This window comes from Carettochelys insculpta, chromosome 4 (assembly GCF_033958435.1).
Source record: "Carettochelys insculpta isolate YL-2023 chromosome 4, ASM3395843v1, whole genome shotgun sequence".
Lineage (NCBI taxonomy): Eukaryota > Metazoa > Chordata > Testudines > Carettochelyidae > Carettochelys > Carettochelys insculpta.
The window spans coordinates 26,471,749-26,492,119 of NC_134140.1; the positions used below are offsets into that span (position 1 = coordinate 26,471,749).

A 20,371-nucleotide genomic window follows, 5' to 3' on the forward strand; every position below is an offset into this window, starting at 1 on the left:
GTCCTGTCTAGACATTTGTTCTAAATGGATGCACTGCACAAGGTTTGCAAAATCCTTTGTAAGTGTGAAGAACAGGGATGAATTTAGACTATTTTACAGAAATATGTTTTCATAAATATAATCATTACACTTTTATGCTTTTGAAGTTGGGACAACAGTACATTTGCAAAAAGATATGCGGCGTGGGCTTTAGAGCTTAAAATGTTAGGCCATTAAGTAACATCTGGCCCACATTGAATTGCCACACTTTGTGATAATGGTTTATTTTTTCTTTTTTTGTATCTCTATTAATTTAACATTTGTGTAGTCATCCTTCTGAGGTGCAATATCTGCTTTGTAAAATGATCCTGGGAGAGTACACTGCACAAAGTATTCCTCTGAAGACTTGCCAAGGAACCATAACACATTACAATTGCACAACTCTTCTTATTTATTTGTAATGCAGATAAATAAGGGCTGAACTTCATTGTGCAAACAAAGTTAACAACCCCTGCCCTGAAGACATTACAATTAAAGTACCTAATTGGTGAAATCCTGAGCCTACTGATGTCAAGGGCAAAAGTCACACTGACTTCAATAGGTTTGGGATTCAGCAATGCACTCTCTCTCTAAATCACAGACTGAGATTTTCAAAAAAGTCTATGGGAATAAGGGGCCTAAATTCCTTTGAAAAATCAATAGAATTCCTTCCCATAATCCTTTAGGCAACTGAATATATAACAGGCCTTAATAATTGAAGTTCAATATCATGGTTTAAATCAGGTCAGGCAAGATATAGTGTGTGGGTTGTATCCAACCTGCCAAGCTAGTGGATCAAGCCTGCAGCCCATCCCATTGGGACTCTCAGGCAGGCTCCCTTTCTGCCCAGCCCCAGGCTGCTCCAAGCAACTGGCCGTTCCATGTGGCTCTCTGTGCCAAGTGCCTCAGCAGGGTGCAGATTTCACACACCATACCCTGCCCCCAGTGCAATCATTACAGCTCCCACTAGCCCTCCCTCCCCGCACAGGAGCCCTCTGAACACAGAGCAAGTCTAACACATCGATTTTCTAGAGGAAGTTCTCATTTCCACCTCTAAACTGAACAGAGGTGACTCAGGTACATGCATCTGATGAAGTGGGTCTTTGCCCACAAAAGCTTATGTTCCAAAACATCTGTTAGTCTATAAGGTGCCACAGGACTTCTTGCTGTTTTTCAGGTACGTCAGGAGCAGATTGCGCTCTCTGAGTACAGCTAAATCATTCCCTTGCCAGAGGTGACTCCTTGGGGGTGCTCATAAAAATAGTTGCTAAGTGATTCGTGTTGCATTTGAGTGTACCAGTGCATCACACCTACCCTTCCCAGGGCCCCCAGCTGAGCCAAGACACATTGCCACCAATTTACTCCTCTCTCATGCTACAGGCCAAGGCCAAGGCCAAGGCCAAGGCCACACACCCAAAGGACCATTCAGAGGTACAGGGCAGGGTACAGGCATCGACCTGCCCCAGTGACTTAGACAAGGGCATGGTGGACACCACAGGCAGGGTTTGCTCATCTCCAAGCAGGCACCACGGGTAGTTGCCACGAGTTAGGAAGAGGCCCCTGGCGCTCGCTTCAGAACCAGCTCTGCCAAAGTCAAACCCAAAGCTATTAAACACAGAACTGAGAAAAATAAGTCAGAAAATAGACAGAAACGCAAAAACGCTCTAGCGCCCACGCGTTGTCCCACTCAGGGAACAGCTGCAACAGCCTAGAACGCCCATCACGCTTCTATTTAAATTCAACGCCCCCCCCCCCCCCCGGCTCCACCACTTCCTGCGGGCGTCACTTCCGAAGGAGCCCAAGATGGCGACGGGGGTACGTGACGGAGACCCGCTGCTGCGGCTAAGACGCCACCTGAGGGAGGAGGTAGAGCCCCAGGCGCTGCTGATACAGCCTCCCCTTGGGGGCGGGGGAGTGGCCGGTAAGTGATTCCTGTAGCCTGGTGTGGGATTCCCCTGTCCGTCTGTCCTTTAACGCAGTGGCGTTGCGTGAGTGCTGCTGGGGACGTGGGCAAGGCGGCTCCTCGCGTCCTCCGGAGAAGGTGGCAGGTCCCTAGTCAACAAGCACCTTGGAGCGGGGGTGGCGGTGTCTGCAGGCGGAGGGAGGCTCCCCTCCAGAATCCTGTGCGGCAGCCAGTGCCGCCCGTCTCCGGTCGTGCTCAGAGGGGCTGTGCTTGCCGGGTTTTGCTGGCGTGCGGCGCAGAGGGAGCCTCCGGGCGAAGGTGGAGATCGGTAGCTCCAGCCTGACCAGCTCATAACACTGAGATACATATAAGATCTAAGGTAAAAATAGCAACACTTCTGAGAGCTTTCCACGGGAGGTAGTATCTCCTGTTCTAAGCCTGCTCTGCACTTAGGTTATGGCTACACTGCAGCAGGCCTTTGAAAGAGGTTCTTTCGGAAGGTATCGTTGGAAGAACCTTTTGAAAGGTTGCAACCACACACAAAAAAGTGGATCAAAACATCAGTCTGTTCTTTCAATAGAGGGTGGCCACACCCTGGTTGTTCTTTCAAAAGAGCAACCATAGGAAATGCCATGGGTTGAAAAATCTGGCACCAGAGAGGGCCATACTCCTGCCCTCTTTCAAAAAAAGGACCCCTGGGTTGTCCACAGACTTTTCGCAAAACTCTTCCTCATCTGGCAGTGGAAGAGGGCTGCTGGAAAAAGTGCCCCATTCTTTTAATTTAATATCAAAAGAATGCATTTTGTGAGGTAGATGTTCTGCAGGATTTTTCCAAGGAGATCCAGAAGATCTTTTCTGAAAGAACCTCTTTTGAAAGAGTGCATCCACACACAAAAAAATGGATCAGAAGAGTGATCTGCCCTTTCCAAAAAGAGTGTCCACACAGACTCAGCTCTTTTGAAAGAACAGGATGGGGATTGAAAAATCAGGTGCCATGAGGACTGCTCCTTCGAAAGAAGGGACCTGTAGAGCATCTACACGTTTGTGTTCAGAAGAAGCTTTTGAAAGGGAGTGCTCTTCCTGAAACGGGAGTGAAAGAGTGCTTTCCAAAGGAGCACTGCATCCTTTCAATTTAATTTCAAAAGAACGCTTTTTTTTCTGTGTGTAGGTGCTCTGCGGGATCTTTTGAAAGAGCTCCCTTCTTTGGAAAAGTCTTTCAAAAGAACTTGCTAGTTTAGGTGCAGCCATGAGGTTTAGGTTGTAAGTGGGTGGCTTAGAGGTTTTTAATTGACGTAATTAATGTCAATAAACCCCCTGCTGTAGTAACTGCTATTACAATATAAATTGTGATTCATGCCACTTTAGGTATTATCCTCCCCCCTAGGGAAGTAACTGGCTGCAGCATACCTTACTTACCCTGCTGTAAGTGCATCCACTGTTGGGGGGTGTGCTGTGCCATGGGCTGGTACATGAAAGTACACTTTTTCACATGGACAAGCCCGTGTGTCCCAATAGCTGGCCTTATCCGTTGGTGTACTCTGCTGCCTCCTGCCCAGCGTCTGATGAGAGTTTTATCAGTGCTTCATTCTCTTTATTATTTAGGTGTATCAGACATCAGGTTGTGGTAACTTCTTAGTCATGAAGCATTTACAGTTTTAATAGGAGGAGGAAGAGATCTGTGGAGGAGACCATTAAAAAAGGAGGCTGATAAAATTGAAGTCTCATCCTTTGGATGTGATCTCAAGAATACAAGAAGCAGATCTCAAAGCAGTGTTTATAGGCAGCATAGAGGGAACTGTGGACCAAAGTGAGTTGAGATGAAGATTCCAAACTGGTACATTTGTGTCATAATAGATTTAGCAAATGATCATTCAAATCGCAGAAAAATGTAAAGTTAAGTAAAATACATTACTATAGCGAGTGCAGGGAGCAGAGAGAGGAAAATTCAGGGCAGTTACAAATAATGTGCTTTTTAATAAAGAAGGTTAAAATATGTGTGATGTTCAAATATGCAAGTATTTCCACTGGTATTCCCATCACTTGAGTTTACTTCATTGTAACTGTGAATAAATTTTGTTTTATAAGGTGGTCTTCAGCACTACACACAAAAATCATAAGCCCTTGCCTTCAAAACTGCGTGCTGCTTTGCCCTCATTGAATCTGCTATAAAATGTGTAAGGCACTAAGATTTTACAAATGAGAAATGTAAAAAAGTCTAGATTGCAACATAATCATTGATGTCAAGCTAGCTCCTGAAATGGAGCACTTGGCATGTGAGATGGGGAAATTCAATTTGAAAACATCAAAGTTAATGAAAATGGATGGAAAGAAATTAATGTCTGGAAAACCGGTCTTACCTTTGCATGTGTGTCTTTCATATCAAAAGAATATATTCTTTCATTCTAATAGATTTATTCTTAAGTGGTCAAATAACCTTTTGAGCAATGTAAACAGCTGTTAATGTTTCTGGTAAGACACATAATGAGACCATATGCTTTTTATCAAAAGGTTCCTACATTTTTGTTTCAGGAAATCTGCAGACCCTTTTTAGAATGCTTTCTTTTTATTCAGAATAATAATTTGTGTGGTGACTATATTAATCTCCAAAGAAAAATGAATGAGAAGGATTAAGAGTCCTATTTTACTTCACTAAAATGCTTCTTTTACTGTTCATTATAACAAAGTAATCATGGTTTTATTTACAGAAGACTCTACAAATGTGGAGAGAAAAGAGAAGCCGCTTCCTAGACTTAATATTCACTCTGCTTTCTGGATTTTGGCATCAATTGCTGTGACATACTATGTTGATTTTTTTAAAACTATTAAAGAAACCATTCAAGCAGATAGGTAAGAGAACCTCTTCTTAAAAAGAAGAGAAGTTTTGTTTACATCTTCAACATCATATTCAAAATGTTATTTTTAAACTTTGCATTATTACTGGAGATTTTATCTTTGTGGTCTGTTAAAAAGATAATGTTTCCATACACCTGAAAAAGATTCCTTTTACACAGTAATACAGGACCCATCAATCTAGTTATAGTACATTATTTTGCTATTATGCTTTGGAACAGAATTTAGAGCTTACAGTGTGTTTTTTATCTAATACTGGGTAGCACGTTGGTTATATTCGGGGGATGACATACCTAATTTAAGATATACAGAATCCTAGAACACTGGAAGTGGCCTGAAGAAGTCATTATGTTGCATATGGCAGCGCCTCATTAGCATCTTCCCAACTTGTTCATTACCAGGCCCTTCTGAAAGGAAGGGGCTAGCGTAGACGTAGCCTAAATGCGTGTTTTATTAGGGCATCAGGTTTCAATATGGTTGATATTTTCTGGGCTTTTTATGAACATTGCCATCTTCTCCTCACCACCAGCAATCTCTTAATGTTGTATCTGCCCACAGAGGTATAATCTTCTGCCAAATATTATTCCACAACATCATGAATTGTAGATACAGGGTTTTTTTTTTCAGGCAACCAGATAGTTGTTACTGATAAGAACTTCCATGAACAATCATTGGATGGATTTGGTTTGCCTTCTTTACCCAAAATTCTATGGAGACTGCATTTCTTTAAAACTATTTCAGTAAGGAACTAGGATCTTTGTTTAAAATATGGTATGTGTATTTTATATAGATAAGTAATCTGTTATCTTATCAACTCACTCTTCTCTCTCGCTGAACTCTTCTTGTCCATGCATGCACATGTAACAGTTCGTCCCCACATGTGAATATATTTCAAATCTGTTCACAAGAATTTTCCAGAGATAATATAAGGGTAACAAAATTTTAACATTAACTTGTTTTCTGATGTGTTTTTTCTTTAAATTTTCAGTCTGAGAATAACCTGATAAATTCCTGTAGTTTAACAGTGAAACAAGGAAATATTGTGTAATTTTTTAAAGAAATCTTTTCCAAGTGTTGCAGTACAGCAGAACTAAACTAGAATTAAGTTGGAAGTCTTTGGTTTGACAATATTCAGTGAAAAGCTCAGAACTTCGCTGTAAAAGTTCCACAGAATTAACTGTCAATCAAATAGAAATTTAGGAATGTGGCCATATCTAAACTAAATTCTATTGCTGATACAGCAGGATCAGTAAGGGGTGTATTTAGAGGGTTGTGGTGGTGGTTTATTTTTACATTTTCTGTATCTACAAATGTCTAAAACAGACCCAATTATACCTGCATAAAAATGCTTTTGGTAGTATAGTTTTTCATTCTGACTAGTGCAAGAATCACTTTTTCCACACACCCCCCCGTGCGCGCCCCGCCCCCCATATGCTGGTTTGGTCCGTATAGCTACATAGCTAAATCGTTTGTGGTGTAGGCCTGGCATGAGCTTAACTGTTCAGGACTCTTTTAACCTGTTAACAAAATGACTTAAATTTTTCCAGTGTATTTATACGCTGCAGGGTTGATCTTCACTAATTCTTCCTAGTTACTGAGACTCATTGCAAGTAACTACATTTTGTGAATTATCATGGGGAAATAAGAAGAAAAAGAATATTTCCTAAGATATGTTTGTTTCTTTGACAGATATAGTTTTGTTTTTATGCAGATGTATTTTGACAGTAATGTACTCTTAGTTTTTTTTTTAATAGTAAAAGCTGATGTCACTATCAAGTAGGGAGCTAATGCGAATTAGTGACCGGTAATAACATGCAAACTGACTCTTTTGTTTCTTTGCAGTTGGTGCTTTGTTCTTGGCAGCTGTCTGTTGGCTGCAAGCTTAGTTATTGCTTTTTACTGCATCATATATCTAGAGTGGTACTGTGGAATTGAAGATTATGATGCCCAGTATCCAGTATTGATACCGATCACAACTGCCACTTTTATTGCAGCAGCAGTTTGGTAAGTCAAAATTCTGTAGAAATACAAAACAAAAAGCTTTCTGCAAAACCCAAAGAGGGATTACCATTGGTAATACCAAGAGGCGCTCAATTTTTATATGGAGATAAACAGATCTCATAGAACTGGGAGGGACCTCAAGAGATCATCTAGTCCAGTCCCCTGCCCTCTTGGCAGGACCAAGCACCATACCTCACTGATTTTTTTTTTTTTTTTAAATCCTGTTTGTCCCAGCTTCCTATATGACCTCCTTGAGGATTAAATTCACAATCCTGGGTTTACAGGGCCACTGAGCTATCCATCCCGCCCTTAGCAGCAGTAGTAGATGCAGATAAAATGATCAACCTCTGAATCTTGGTGAAGTCCAGTAATGTTCCTCACATCCTGAATTAGCTCTATGTAACAAAGTCCTGATTTCCAGTTTTACATTCCTGGTGCCCATTGGCCCGATTCTGCCACATTTCTTTCTGTTTACTGTACCTATTTCATGTATAGTTTCTCCTGTACATCAAATGGCTTTTACAGGTGGTACAGTAGTTTACTTTTAAAATTAAAGGTGGTAGCATTGGCCTTGTCTCTTATATAAAAAATAGAGTACCTCATTTACTCACTCAACAAATGTCAAGTCAAAGTAAAGAGAACAAACAACCATTGAAACAAAAATTGTAGACATTATACTTGCACTATTTTCTTGGTTGTGTTTTCCTTTTATTGAAAAAGTGAGCTCCTGATTGTTGGAAAGCTGTGATTTGCATACTGGAACTGAGGTTGATAATGGCCAAAATTGTATATGAAGTCTACTTTTTTTCCAGGAGTTTTGGCGAAAGAAAAACTCTTCACTGGATTTGTTAAATTGAAGGTGATTGCTTTATCTTCTCAACTTTATTTTTAACAAATACAAGACAAGTTAGGACAAAACTAAATACTTGGGCCATGTCTACACTAGATGCATCTGTCGACAGACGTTACTGTCCATAGGGTGATCTCAACAAAACCTCTGTCAGCAGGTTGCCTCTACGCACAACTTGCTCTGTTGACAGAGAACTGCCAGACTACACTGCCCTCTGGTGCCAGAAAGCAGAATGGCAGCTCTGCAAAGAGGGCTGTCCGGAAATGGGAAGTCTCCTCTGTCAACAGAAGTTTTTGTGCTGCACTTTTGTCGACCGTACTATGTCCAGAGATTGTCTCCAATTTTTGAGATAATACTGTCGAAGGAAAAAAAAATATGCAGAGTTCTGTTGACAGAATGCTTTAAGTGCGAAGACTCTGCCTGAGTTATGTCGACAGAAGGCCCCTTAGGCTGGGTCTGCACTAGAGAATTTTGTCGACAGAACTGGGGTGCCTTCTGTCGACATAACTCAGGCAGAGTCTGCGCACACAAAGTATTCTGTTGACAGAACTCTGCATTTTCCAGAACCATATTATCCCTCAAAAATTGGAGGCATAACAATCTCTGGACATAGTACAGTTGACAAAAAAAAAATGCAGCATAGACACTTCTGTTGACAGAGGGGATTTCCCATTGCCGGGCAGCCCTCTTTGCAGAGCTGCCATTCCACTTTCTGGCACCAGAGGGCAGTGCAGTCTGGCGGTTGTCTGTCGACAGAGCAAGCTGTGCATGGATGTGATCTGCCCACAGAGGTTTTGTCGAGATTACCCTGTGGACAGTAACTTCTGTCGACATGCATCTAGTTTAGACATGGCCCAAGCATGTGGATGCTCTGTGATTTGACGAGGGTAATTGTGTCAACAAAACCCTCTAGTGGAGACCTGGCCTTTATGTAAATCTGTTCTCCCCCGCCCCCAAGTACCTAGATAGCTTTATAAGCAAGCTGGTGGTCAGCAGAGAGAACTTTTTCTCCAATTTGCAAGAACACAGCTTTAAATAAAGTCAATACACTTTTAATCTGGCTTTTTTTTTTTTGGAAAGTTTATTTTTCAGGGTTTATAACGTGGCTCGTACTGAAATGTTGCAGCCTGGAATCTTGCTTTGTAAAATACCAAACTTTATTCAGTCTGTAACTGTGTATGGATAGAGATAAAGAGAGTTGCAAAACTGGGTTTGTATTCCTTGCTTTCTAGTTCAGTTTAAAGAAGATGGAGCTAATTTTGCAAGCTCACTATTGCTTGAGTTTTCAGATGCAGTAGGTCATTGTGTCTCACATTTGCAGCAAAATTTGAAAACAAAAGGGTGGTTGGAAGAAGATAAATAGTTATACCTGGCTGTTTTTGTTGCTTCAGGCTAATCTTATGCTCAGGTTGTTCAAGGATATCTTGGAATTCTTTTGCCAGTTCATGATTAAGTCTGCCTAGCTACAAGATCTAAAAGCTTTTCATAACTGCCAGCCCTATGCATTGAACACTATTCAAAAGTCAAATTGCTCATCTTAGTTCCTCGATAAACAGAGATGATGATTTAAGGCTTTTTAACTAGTTTCTTATGCTGATACTCTCCTTTTCCGTGGCTATGATATTTATTGTATAGGACAACAATCAATAACTTTTATTGGGAGAGTTTCTACGAAGGAATTGTGGGCACAGATGTGTACTAATGCCACTTCCATGGTGTGTTTTTCACACCATAACAAAATTGATTATGGGGAAGAAGGAGAGAATTTATTACACACTTAACTCGTGATTAACTCAATTGATTAAATGTTAATTGCAGGCTTAGTGTTAACTAGAATATCAATTCAAATTTAAACTTTCAAATATACTGATTTCAATTTCCAATTTACAAATGTAGAATTATGTACAAAAAATAACTGCATTGAAAAATAAAACAAGTTTCATTTTCACAGTACACTACACTAGTTGCTTGTATGAGGAACTGAAAAATATATTTTTACAGGGCAAATATTTGTAATAAGAATAAAGTGAATACTGTACGCTTCTGTATTCTGTGGTGTAATTGAATTTCCCTGAGTGTTCTGAGACTGGACCACTCACAGCAAAAAAAAGCTGGAGGCCCTGCACTCAGGAACTCTTTCCCTGTCCTCCCAGTGCTTCTGGAGCACCACAAATAGCTCATTTGCAGTATTGTAGCTCAGAAGAGGGAAGGGGGAGGAGGAGAACACTTGCGGGAAGTAGCAGGGTAGCTGCTGAGCCTCCAGCAGGGGTCAGGAGTGCAGCTGTCCTGTCTCTCATAGACTGGTACCTCAGCTAGCAGCAGCAGAAGGGCTGACATTGACCTTCCCTTGTTCCTCAAATTCCCTGTTTTAGCATAAGTGAGGTCCCAGTGGTGCCTGGACCAGGGAGGTTCAACCTGTAAATGACATTTTTCAGTTCTGTTAATTGTAATTAACATTAAGTTCCATTAGATTTTTAAGTCATATGACAGACCTAATTACAATTTTGTTTTCAAATTTTATCTTTCGAGATTGGGGTTTTGAGTTCTTAATCTGATATTGGGTACAATATGCCAAGAACGTGCAGGAGAGAGTGCATGACGTCAGAATTACTTTAAAAAAAAATTTGATTTTTTTTTTTTTTTTTTTTTTTTTTAATTTCCAGTTTCAACATTGCTTTGTGGCCTGTATGGTCATTTCTGACCCCTCTGTTGCTCTTCACTCAGTTTATGGGTGTTGTGATGCTGGTGTCTCTGCTTGGATGAGTCCTTTAAGGTAACCCATTTTTAAATAACTCTGCATCCACAAACATGTTTTCTTAATTGCACCAACTTTTTCCTTTGACAAATCAATTGAGAGGCAATAAATAGAACTCCTAAAAATGTAGTTAGTGTATTTTGTCTTTTAAATTAGTTCTTAGCAAAATATGCAGTTTTTATGTGTTGTAAACTAAGCCCTTTTTTACCTCTTCATTCCTGAGTTGTTTTTCAACTTTCAGGAGTGAGCCAAGGTTGGAATCTGTCACTGATGTGTTGGTGCTAGTGGCATAGAGATAATTGGTAGGTGATGTATCAGTGCATGTCTTTGTGATGCTTTGGCCAGAGCATAGGAAATAAATGGACCATGTGAAGTAGGATTAAGTGGCTTGTTAGGGAGATGGACCACTGGTGGACTGGAAATGGAGGAAACCCTAGGTGAGTGCACATTGTTGTTCTTTTTAGCATGCTGAGAGGAGTAGTGGCAGCTCCAGGAATATTTGGGGACAAGCAGCAAGGGCTGAAAAATATTCCTTTTATAGAGCATTGGAGTGAGGTGGGACCATTGACACCCTCTGAAGAATCAAGTGTTCCCAGTACGTCATTAAAATTAATACATATGATGGCAAATTTTGCAAAAAAGTAGTCTCTAACTAAAATGTTACGTTAATATGAGGGGAAAAATTGACTCAGATTCCCAGTAAAATATCCAGTGATCCCGTTAAATGTGGTTTTAGAGTACTAGTGACTTGAGAAGAACATTGTAGTATTCTTTTCCACCAAGCTACATAAACTCTTCACTGTAACCTTTTCCATCCTGCGTGCCTTACATTCAGGGACAGTGGAAGCTTTTAGGTTTCCTTATCCATTTGTACCACATTACTTGTAGAATATGGAAGTTTACATGGGAAATAAAACACACTTTGGTAACTGAAGGGAGCTTTTTTTTATTCCTCCTCTTACCTACTACTTTCAGTCTGTAAGTAGTTAGCTGAAACTTTTGGCCAAGTGGCTAAAACTTTAATTGGAGTAGGATTACTTCTGGGGCAGTTTGTACTGAAGGAGAAAACTACTGGCACTCATTTTTCTTGGCACCCATTTGTTTTCATTCCTCCCCTCTTTTGAAGCTCAAATCCAGAGCTTCCCATTCCTAGATCTCATACTGTCCTCTTAAACAGAAGCCTCTCGCTTGGTCTACAATCCAGAATGGCTTGAGAAACCATGAAACCTCATAAAACAGCTCAGGTTTCTTGCAAGTCAGCTCCCTTTTCAAAGGGAAGAATTTCCTCTTGCTGATTTTGAGAGAACCACTGCAATAACTACCTTGCTGAAAGGAGGCTCTGACAAAATTTGTGATCCTCTGAAAGTAAAATTAAACAAGTGCAAGGTGCACAACATAAGCCAATTATACATGCCAATTCAATGGTTGATACCAGCTGATGGAGTCAGGAAAGAGGCCCTCTTCCATTTAGCTTGTAGCTTCGTTAATTGATTATCCAGTGAGAGCTACCCTTCTAGAGAAGCTGGTTTTCTGACTGGTGTTTGCCTGTCCTTTTCTACCGTCTACTCCCGTCTTTGCCCCTGTAAACGAATTCTAGGAGGGCCAGCATGACTTTACATGAATGCAGCAATGAAGACTAAGATGTACTTTCTTTCAATCAGTCTCTAACTTTAAAGCTAGCACATCTAAAATAACTAATAGTTTTTACAATATGGAATGCTTGTTTTGTGTTTGCTTGCACAAAAGAACTAAAAGTAACTAATTCTTTTCTTTGAGTTTCTAGGTGTGAAGAAATCACCCTTTGCAAGGAGATACTAATTTGATTCACTACACTATGTGCAAATGTTAAATACTATGGGTTCCTTTGAACCTCTGCTGAAAAACATGCAATGTTATATTTTAACAGAGTCTGATTCATATTCACAAAAATAGAACAATTCAAAGTTTATACCTGTTTTGTCTGACAGTAATCCCTTTATTATTGGAATTTGTGTGCGGGGTAGGGGTGGGGTGGAGGTTAAGTTCACATGAGCCTAATTTGCTATGTTTTAAAATTTCTGGTATGCCATACTTTCTCTTTAAATAAATATTCTGTGTCCTTGTCTGTTACTACATCTCCATTAAAACTTTGCAGCCAGATATTTTACAATAGCAAAAGAAGCCACATGCAGGTATGAGAAGGTGCCTTCAGAGGTGGTGTGAATCTCACCTTTTGGGTGCTTTGATCACTTTAGTATCCCTGTTATAAACTAGGGCATGTTGATAAATGGGTGCTACTAGAAGTTCTGCCTTCTGACTTGGCCATGGCTGCTGTATGACCAGATTCTGCTAGCTGTGTGCAACCCTGCAGCAACAGAAAATGTGCCTTATGTATAAAAAAATTATTGGCCCATAATAATCTTTCCCAGAGGCAGTAAGTTATGACAAGTACAATTTATTCTCTTAATGTTATCTTCTCTGATACAAGATTTAGGAAATTAGATTGCACTGTATTTACCATTCCTCCTCACTGTCTGCTGTTTAATTTAATTCTGTGTATTACATGGAAGAGTACCTATTAACCAGATTCCCCTTTACCTTTTTAATATGAGGAGGAAAAACCTAATTAATAAAATTTTAAAGGCAACTAGTCATGCAACAGTGGGAATGTAACACTTAATCTCAGCAGAACCGAACCAATATTCTTCTAGAATATTACAGCATTTAGTCACTTAGACTGTCTAAAATCTTATCAGAAACAAGCATTTTAAAAGTTGACTACTTCACAAACCTGCTATGTGATTTCCTTGTGATTGTTACTTGAAATCTGAGATAGCTAGCCAACATGATGACTAGAGGCGTTTAAATCATTTAACTTTGTATATATTTTCATAGTTCAAGCTATAGAATCATACTAGTTGTACTTCCAGAGTATAAGAAATATTTGCCAACATTTAGTAACTCATGGGACTAGCTATCAGCTGCATCTGCACTAGCAAGCTCTTTTAAAAAAGGGCCTTTTCTGAAAGAACCCGCAGATTGTCTACATACAAAATGAACTCTTTCAATCTGAAATTGAAAGAACGCAGCACTCTTGCTGGCAGCTCTCTTCCTGTCGCAGATGAGGAAGATGCCTTTTTTTTTTTTCCCAAAAGATTCTTTTGGGGGGTGGGAGGGAAGAAGTGTGTAGATGCCCCGAGGGCTCTTTTTTGAAAGAGCTGTCGTCATGGTGCCGGATTTTCAATCCCTGGCCCATTCTTTCAAAAGAGTGGGGGCTGTGTGGACGCTCTATTGAGAGAGCGGATTGATTTTTTGGATCCACTTTTATGTGTGTGGATATGCTCTTTTGAAAGCAGGTTTTTTTTTTTGTTTTTTTTTTTGTTTAAAGAGATCTTCCAGAAGAATTTCTTTTGAAAGATTGCTGAAGTATAGATATAGTCACTATGTCTGCCATAAACAAATGGCATAATTTGAGGAAAATGTTACTGAAAGCATGCTGTCTAAGTTACCCAACAAATTGAAATTATACTTGTATTATTTGGACTAGCTGGCACAATGAAAGTGATTTATTCAAGTTGTTAACTTAATTTTAACCTTCCAGGTCTAATGAGAGCTAAAAATATTAAAAGGCAAACTTTCTGTAAGCTCAGGGCTTTCAATTTGTTTAAAAAATTCTCAGTTTCTGCATGTATATATGTACATTTTTGGGATGGCTTTTGTTTTGCCGTATCAATGTATTAATTAGTCCTCTGTTATACATTGACCACATCAATTGGCCACTTTAAATGTTAATTGTATTTTTATATTAATAAAACACTATATAGCACCCTTAATTTTACAAAGCCATTATGACTGGAAGCTCTTAATAAAAAATTCACATCAGGTGATTCATTTTCAATATTGAATTGTTTAAGCAATCTGATGATGGTGTTAGAAAACATAGTACATGTGAAGCAGGTATAGTGTAGTAATTGGGTCTGTGAATTTACCCTAAATATGAGCTTAACTGTAAAATAAGGGAATTCATGATGTTACAATAATAAAGGTAGGGGGGAAGGGATTAAGTTAGTCCAACGAGGTCTAATGGTATGCTCGAGGACTGTGCTAAGCTCATGAATGGCAAAAGTGTAGAACCAATAATCAATGTACTGAAAACGGTGTGTTTGAAAATTGGGCCTAACTGGTGGGCAAAACAAGAAAGTGGCGCGTTTTACAATTACTCTATTTTTGAGGGTCTCAGATGTTGAAAAATCCTCATCCTGAGGTGATTGATATGTCCCTGGCCATGGGCTGTGGTGTCTGTGTGGCTCTCCCTGCATCTTAACCAAATAGCCTTAGGAACTGAGCATTTAAAAGAAAAAATCTACACTATTTAAAGTGGTGAATTTATTCCCTATCAAACCCCATAATTATATTTTATTTCATAAAAAATTTACTTCAAAAATCTCTTTTAAAACACTGTATAATGTTAGGCAATACGAAGTATATAAGGGTGACCATTGAAGAGGTCAGTTGGTATGAATATTTAACAAGGTTATTAATATTCATGAGCAAGAGTTCAAAATTCTGATCGTTGATAGGTGCATTTAGGATGCTTCATTAATATGTAATAGGGAATGTTATGTGGTTGCCAGGGCAACCAGGATGCGGACCTGACAGGCAGAGGTTTTCAACCAGGTCCGTAGCTGCTCTATAAATCTGGGAGCAGACCCCGGACTCGGTCAGTTGCATCGGAGCAGCAGACTGGAGCGGATCACAAAAAGAGCTGGACTGAAATCACTAGAAGAAGGAAGAAAGAAGACAACGAGTGCCATGTCGATCATCGTACCCCAGGCGTCGTGGGACGTCGAAGAAAAGAGGATTGATTACAGGAACTCGAACTGTGCTACTATAGTCAGCGAGGGACACAGAAGAGCTCCTGCTTTTTAACATTTCTGAAGGCTCTGGGTTTTTCCGGAGGGTTTGCCCAAACCGGGTGACGCCACGTCATGAGCGTGCGCCCCAAGAAGCGGGCAAACCACAGTAGCGGCCCTGTCCTTCCCCTCACTGACCATTGCCGGTGGCCGGTGAGGCCTAGCGATATGCTCCAGGACTGTGCTAAGCTCATGAATGGCAAATGGCAAAAGTGTAGAACCAATAATCAATGTACTGAGAACAGCGTGTTTGAAAATTGGGCCTAACTGGTGGGCAAAACAAGAAAGTGGCATATTTTACAATCACTCTATTTTTGAGGGTCTCATACAGCTACTTTAGGGAAAATGCAGTTGTGGTAATCAGGCTAAGGTATACCGAACCCTGACTCTTGTTTTAAAACTGTTTAGTGTGGTACTGTTTCAGGGTTATACTTACACATTTAACACTTTGGGTCCATTTAATCTTAGATCAGCGGTTGGCAACCTGTGGCTCCAGAGCCGCAGATGGCTCTTTAAGGAGTCACTTGTGGCTCCTGGTGTTGCCACTGCTGACTCCTCTTGCAGTTCCTTGCCCTGCTGCACTGAAATAATGGGACTGAAATTAATTGATTTAACAGCTGGCAGAGTGGCAGGAGGGATTGGACCATTAAACCAATTAAATTTTGTTCTATTATTTCAGCATGGCAGGGTGGGGTGCTGCCCATGCTGCAGGTGGAGGAAGTGAGCTTGGGGAAGGGGTGGTGTAATCTACCGCTGCTGGAGCCACGCAGCCCTGCTGAGAAGGAGGCGGGGGAGGAGCAGCACATGTGCAACCAGCGGAATTTGTCAATTGAGGCAGGTTAATCCTAGATTTAGGGCTGAGAGGGGTTAATCCTGGAGATTGGGGGATGGGTTTGGGGCAGAAAGGGGATGAGGGGTGAAAGTAGCTTAAACTTTCTAATTGATACAAATTGTGTGTGTGCGTGCGTGTGTGCGTATGCTGTTCGTAAAATAGGGGTTACTAAAAGTATGATTTGACATTGTTTCCTAAGGACTATTTCATATTCACGTTCATTGTAGCTCTTGAAGTATTGATTTTGTAACCGAATTTGAAAAAATGGCTCTTCTCGCTATTTTGGGTGCAGCCTCCCATCCTAGATTAATAAAACAGGCTCAAAACTTTTGGGTATTGCACTTAGACTTACTTAGAAGGAGGGTACTCCAGGCCATTCCTGGTGGCAGAGAAAGTAAATGCTGATCCAGTGTTTTCAGAAGTGACCCAATATAGATTAGAATTAAACTTATGAAGTGTTGGTTCATTAGTCAGCAGCCTTCTGGACTGGACTGTAAATAGAACTTAATACCTCAAGTTTGAGGTCACTTTCAATAACTTTTTTTTACACCCAGCTCCTGAGGAGGAGCAGGTTTCAGTGAGGCGTCGGCTCGACTGCCTCAAGGACTGGATCTGGAATTCTAAATGGTCAGAAAACCCAATTTACCAAAAGTTAATGGCTAGGTTAGTAGCTGTCAGTGTAAGATATAAACACACTGCCTACTTGGAACAAATGAATTAAAGCTGTAGTCTGCACAAACTGCAAAAGAGCTCTTTTATACATAGACATTGAAGTGTATGACTTACTTGTTCTAGCTGCTCGCTCGTCTTGCATCGATGTATTAGATGCTGGTTGTATACACATGATGGTGATAGGAAATATTAAGATATTGGCAGTGAATGGCTTTCTAACTTTCGGAGTATAGGTGAAATGTTTTAGAAGCCGCATTCTGCCACCAGCCCTTCCATCAGGCCTGGGTTTTGTCTGTATAAACAGGCCTGACAATGGGAGTGGGAAGCCAAAGGGGGCCATTGCTCCTCAGCTGGCAGTTTCAAAGGGGCCTGGAGTTCCGGGCCTCTTTGAATTACTGGGGCAACACTGCTGTGCATAGCTGGAGGATGGGGGTTGAGGTAGCAGGGCTGAATGCCCTTGGCCCTGCCCCTTTTGGGGCATGGAGCAAGGTCCCTCAGGCCCACGGTGCCTCTTGGCACGACTGTGTATAAATTTTAGTGTTATGACCATCTATTTGACTGCAAGGCCAGAAAGGAATCCACTCTGACCTATTGTATAATACAGGCCGTGGAACTTGCACAAGAGTTCCTTTAGATTATGTATCTTTTTAAAGTCAAGGTCAGATTTATTTATGTATTTTTGAAGTTGCCAGTCTTGGTTCTTGGTAAACTGTTCCAGTCGCTACTGTGCCTTATTTCCATTTTGTATTTGTCTTCTACTTCCAGCTACTGGATCTCATTGTATCTTTTGGCTGTTAAATTGAGGCCACTTTCAAATATTCCCCATGTAGACTGTGTTACCCCTCAGCCTTTCATTTATTAAGTTAAATAGCCCAAGCTTTTTAAGTTACACTATAAGGCATATTTTCTAATCCTTTAATTGTTCTCCTGGTTCTTGTCTGAATTTGTCAGCATACTTGAATTGTGACTGTAGTCAGTTTGAGTTATGAAGAGTGACCTACCCACAACATATTTGTAGTGTAGACAAGACCCTAACTCTAAAATACACCAAGAAACTCTGTCCAGTTGTTGTCTAATATATTGAAGGGATTGGAGAAAAAATGTGGTGGTTTTCTCTCTAATAAATTGAGTGTATTAATGAAATATTAAAAGGTTATTTTTAAGAGAAATATATTTAAAAATCTGAAATTGACAACCTGTGCTAAGGCCTGCGTTTATTACAGTCCATAGTATTCCCTCGAGATACGCACATTCGAAATGTGCATATCTTATGCTTATGCAAGACGGGGAGGGGGAGGTCAGTTCTGTGGGGGGCCGGGGGGGCAGTGAGATCTGCAGACCCATGGCTGCAAGCTGGCTGGCAGAGCCAGCCAAATGGTCCCTGGCCAGGAGCAGGGAGACCCACAGCTCCGTGGCTGGAAGCCAGCAAAGCCAGTTGCGGTGTTCCTGGCTGGGGGTGGGGCGACCTGCAGCCCCGTGGCTGGAGGCTGTCAGGGATTACAGTAGAAGGGTATTTCTGACTTACGACCAAATCAAGTCACAGCCAGGTGTTTGGAAGGTAACCCGTTAGTAAGTCGGGACTATCTGTATTTACATTTCTCACACTTTCAGTTTCTGCTGTGCAGAAAAGTTTTTATCTTTATTTAATTTAGTTTCAGTTTAGCTAGTAAGGGCAGAGTATTTTTTTCATTTAGACTAATTGAAATCAAGAAACTATATGGAAGCTGAAGAAGCAATAAAGCTTGTTTTTTCTCTTCCAGTATACAAATAAAGACCAGCTGGGAGAGGACACAGTTTACTATTTGTGAAAACTTGAAGGACTTAGGGACAGATTTTCACAGACAGATAGACCCCTAAAAGATGTAGAGAGGTGCCTAATAGGATTTTTTTAAAGTGCCTAATCATGTTAGGTGCCTGACTCTCATTGGGAGCCTAATTTCCAATTATTTCAGTCAGTTTAGGCACTGCAGCCCATGTCTTCCCAGGAAAGAGAGAGAGAGTGAAATTTGGCAATGGTGGTGCAACATATTCAGCTGCTGAGTCTCAGGCTTGTCTGTCTCACTAAAAATGTTGGAATAGGTTACTGTTTTATGTATGTGCATCTTTATACAGATTAATAAGACTTTTACATTTTACATGCTCATTTTCTTACGCATGCCAAAAGGGTTTTTATATGAACATAACTAAAATTTCCATTTGCTTGGACTACATTAGACAGGTTGGGGGCAGGGGAGGAGTTTCTAACTGCAGGGACCAAACATGGGGACTGATGTAAACAGTTTGCTCACCCCTGCCTTATATGATGCATGAGGGTATATAGATACCTAAGAATGGGCTTTATAAAATCCAGCATGCTATGTCAGAAACAGCTGAAACCAGCCATTGGGAGATGGAGATAAGGATTTGTTCTCTGCCTCATTCTCAGGCTAGTAGTAGGCACCTCCCTCTGCTTGGGGTCTGCTGCTGAGAACCTTCTAGAACTAGATGCATAGTTTGGTGGTGGTTTTGTTTTTTGCAAGTGGCAGTGGTGAGTATTCCTTAACTTTTAGCCCAGAGTAAGAAAACTGGGATCTGAGATATTGGGGGTTCAATCCCACCCAGCCTGGTCTGCAGAAATTGATGCCTGTTTAATCCTTACCTCTCACCAATGTGCCTGACAGGGCCCTGGCCCATGAGGTGTTCTGATGTAGGTCTCTGTTGCAGTTCTGTGTGTAAACTAATTAACACGTCATTGGAATAGCAGAGGTAGATCCTGTATTTCCCAAGTCAGTGCCCTAACCAGCAGGCTACAGTGTCAATCACTCTCTTTAACTCAGTGACTCACTAATTCAAAGGTCTGCAACCTGCAGCTCCCAAGCTACATGTGGCTCTTTAAGGACTTCTTTGTAGCTCCTGATGCTATTATTGCAAGGTTTAAAAAAAATCCTCCTGATTATTTTCAATAAATGGTGAATGTCCTGCAGTAAACTTGTATTGCAATACAAAATGCATGAGCTGTTCTCAAAATAGTGATCTCAAAAAGTATGGTTTGTTATTTATTAAGGACCATCTCATATTCGTGTGTTTTGCGGCTCTTGAATTAAGCTTTGTTTGTTTGTTTTTTACTGAATTAAAAAATGTCTCTTCTTGATGTTTTGGTTGCTGACCCCTGCACTAGAGTTTCTTCAAATTGGAATGCCTTCAACATGAGAGACTGAGACAGACCCCTTATTAGAATATCCCTTAGTCCAATGATTAGGGTGCTCTGAGAGGCAGGATTTGAATGGAGGCGGGGTCCTCCCTTCTTTGCATCAGGCAGAGAAAGGAATTGAATGGGGGGTTCCTGCATACCAGTTGAGTGCTGTAACTGGTGGATTAAATTATAAGGGAGGGGCTATTACTGTCATCTTGGGTTTTGAAAGGGGTCCTGAAGATGAGAAATGTGTTCCCCTCATCTGCCTCTACCACCTGGGGGTTTGAGCTTAGGAGATGGGCATGAGCTAGATGTCTGAATGCCTCTTGTAAGGCATTAGATGCATCATCATCAATAACTGTGGGCTCAGCACCCGTTGGTGTCTGATGCCTCTCTCACTATTTCCTTCCATCTTTCCCTGTCCAG

General features: G+C 40.8%; 1 protein-coding gene across 13 annotated transcripts in view; it reads left to right on the forward strand.

Annotated features, from left to right (window-relative positions):
* The first annotated feature begins 1,821 nt into the window (after positions 1-1,821).
* TMEM128 (transmembrane protein 128) overlaps positions 1,822-20,371 on the forward strand; it is a 55,493-nt gene continuing 36,943 nt past the window's right edge. For 3 of the 13 annotated variants that reach the window (XR_012645333.1, XM_074992493.1, XM_074992494.1), the window contains exons 1-4: positions 1,822-1,939; positions 4,627-4,768; positions 6,614-6,775; positions 10,286-10,395. Coding sequence is in view for 9 of the 13 variants with exons in the window: in XM_074992493.1 (XP_074848594.1) it covers positions 1,822-1,939; positions 4,627-4,768; positions 6,614-6,775; positions 10,286-10,385 (522 nt within the window). In the remaining 4 variants the exon portion in view is untranslated. The other 10 variants (XR_012645332.1, XR_012645334.1, XR_012645331.1 and 7 more) reach the window with 10 other exon arrangements.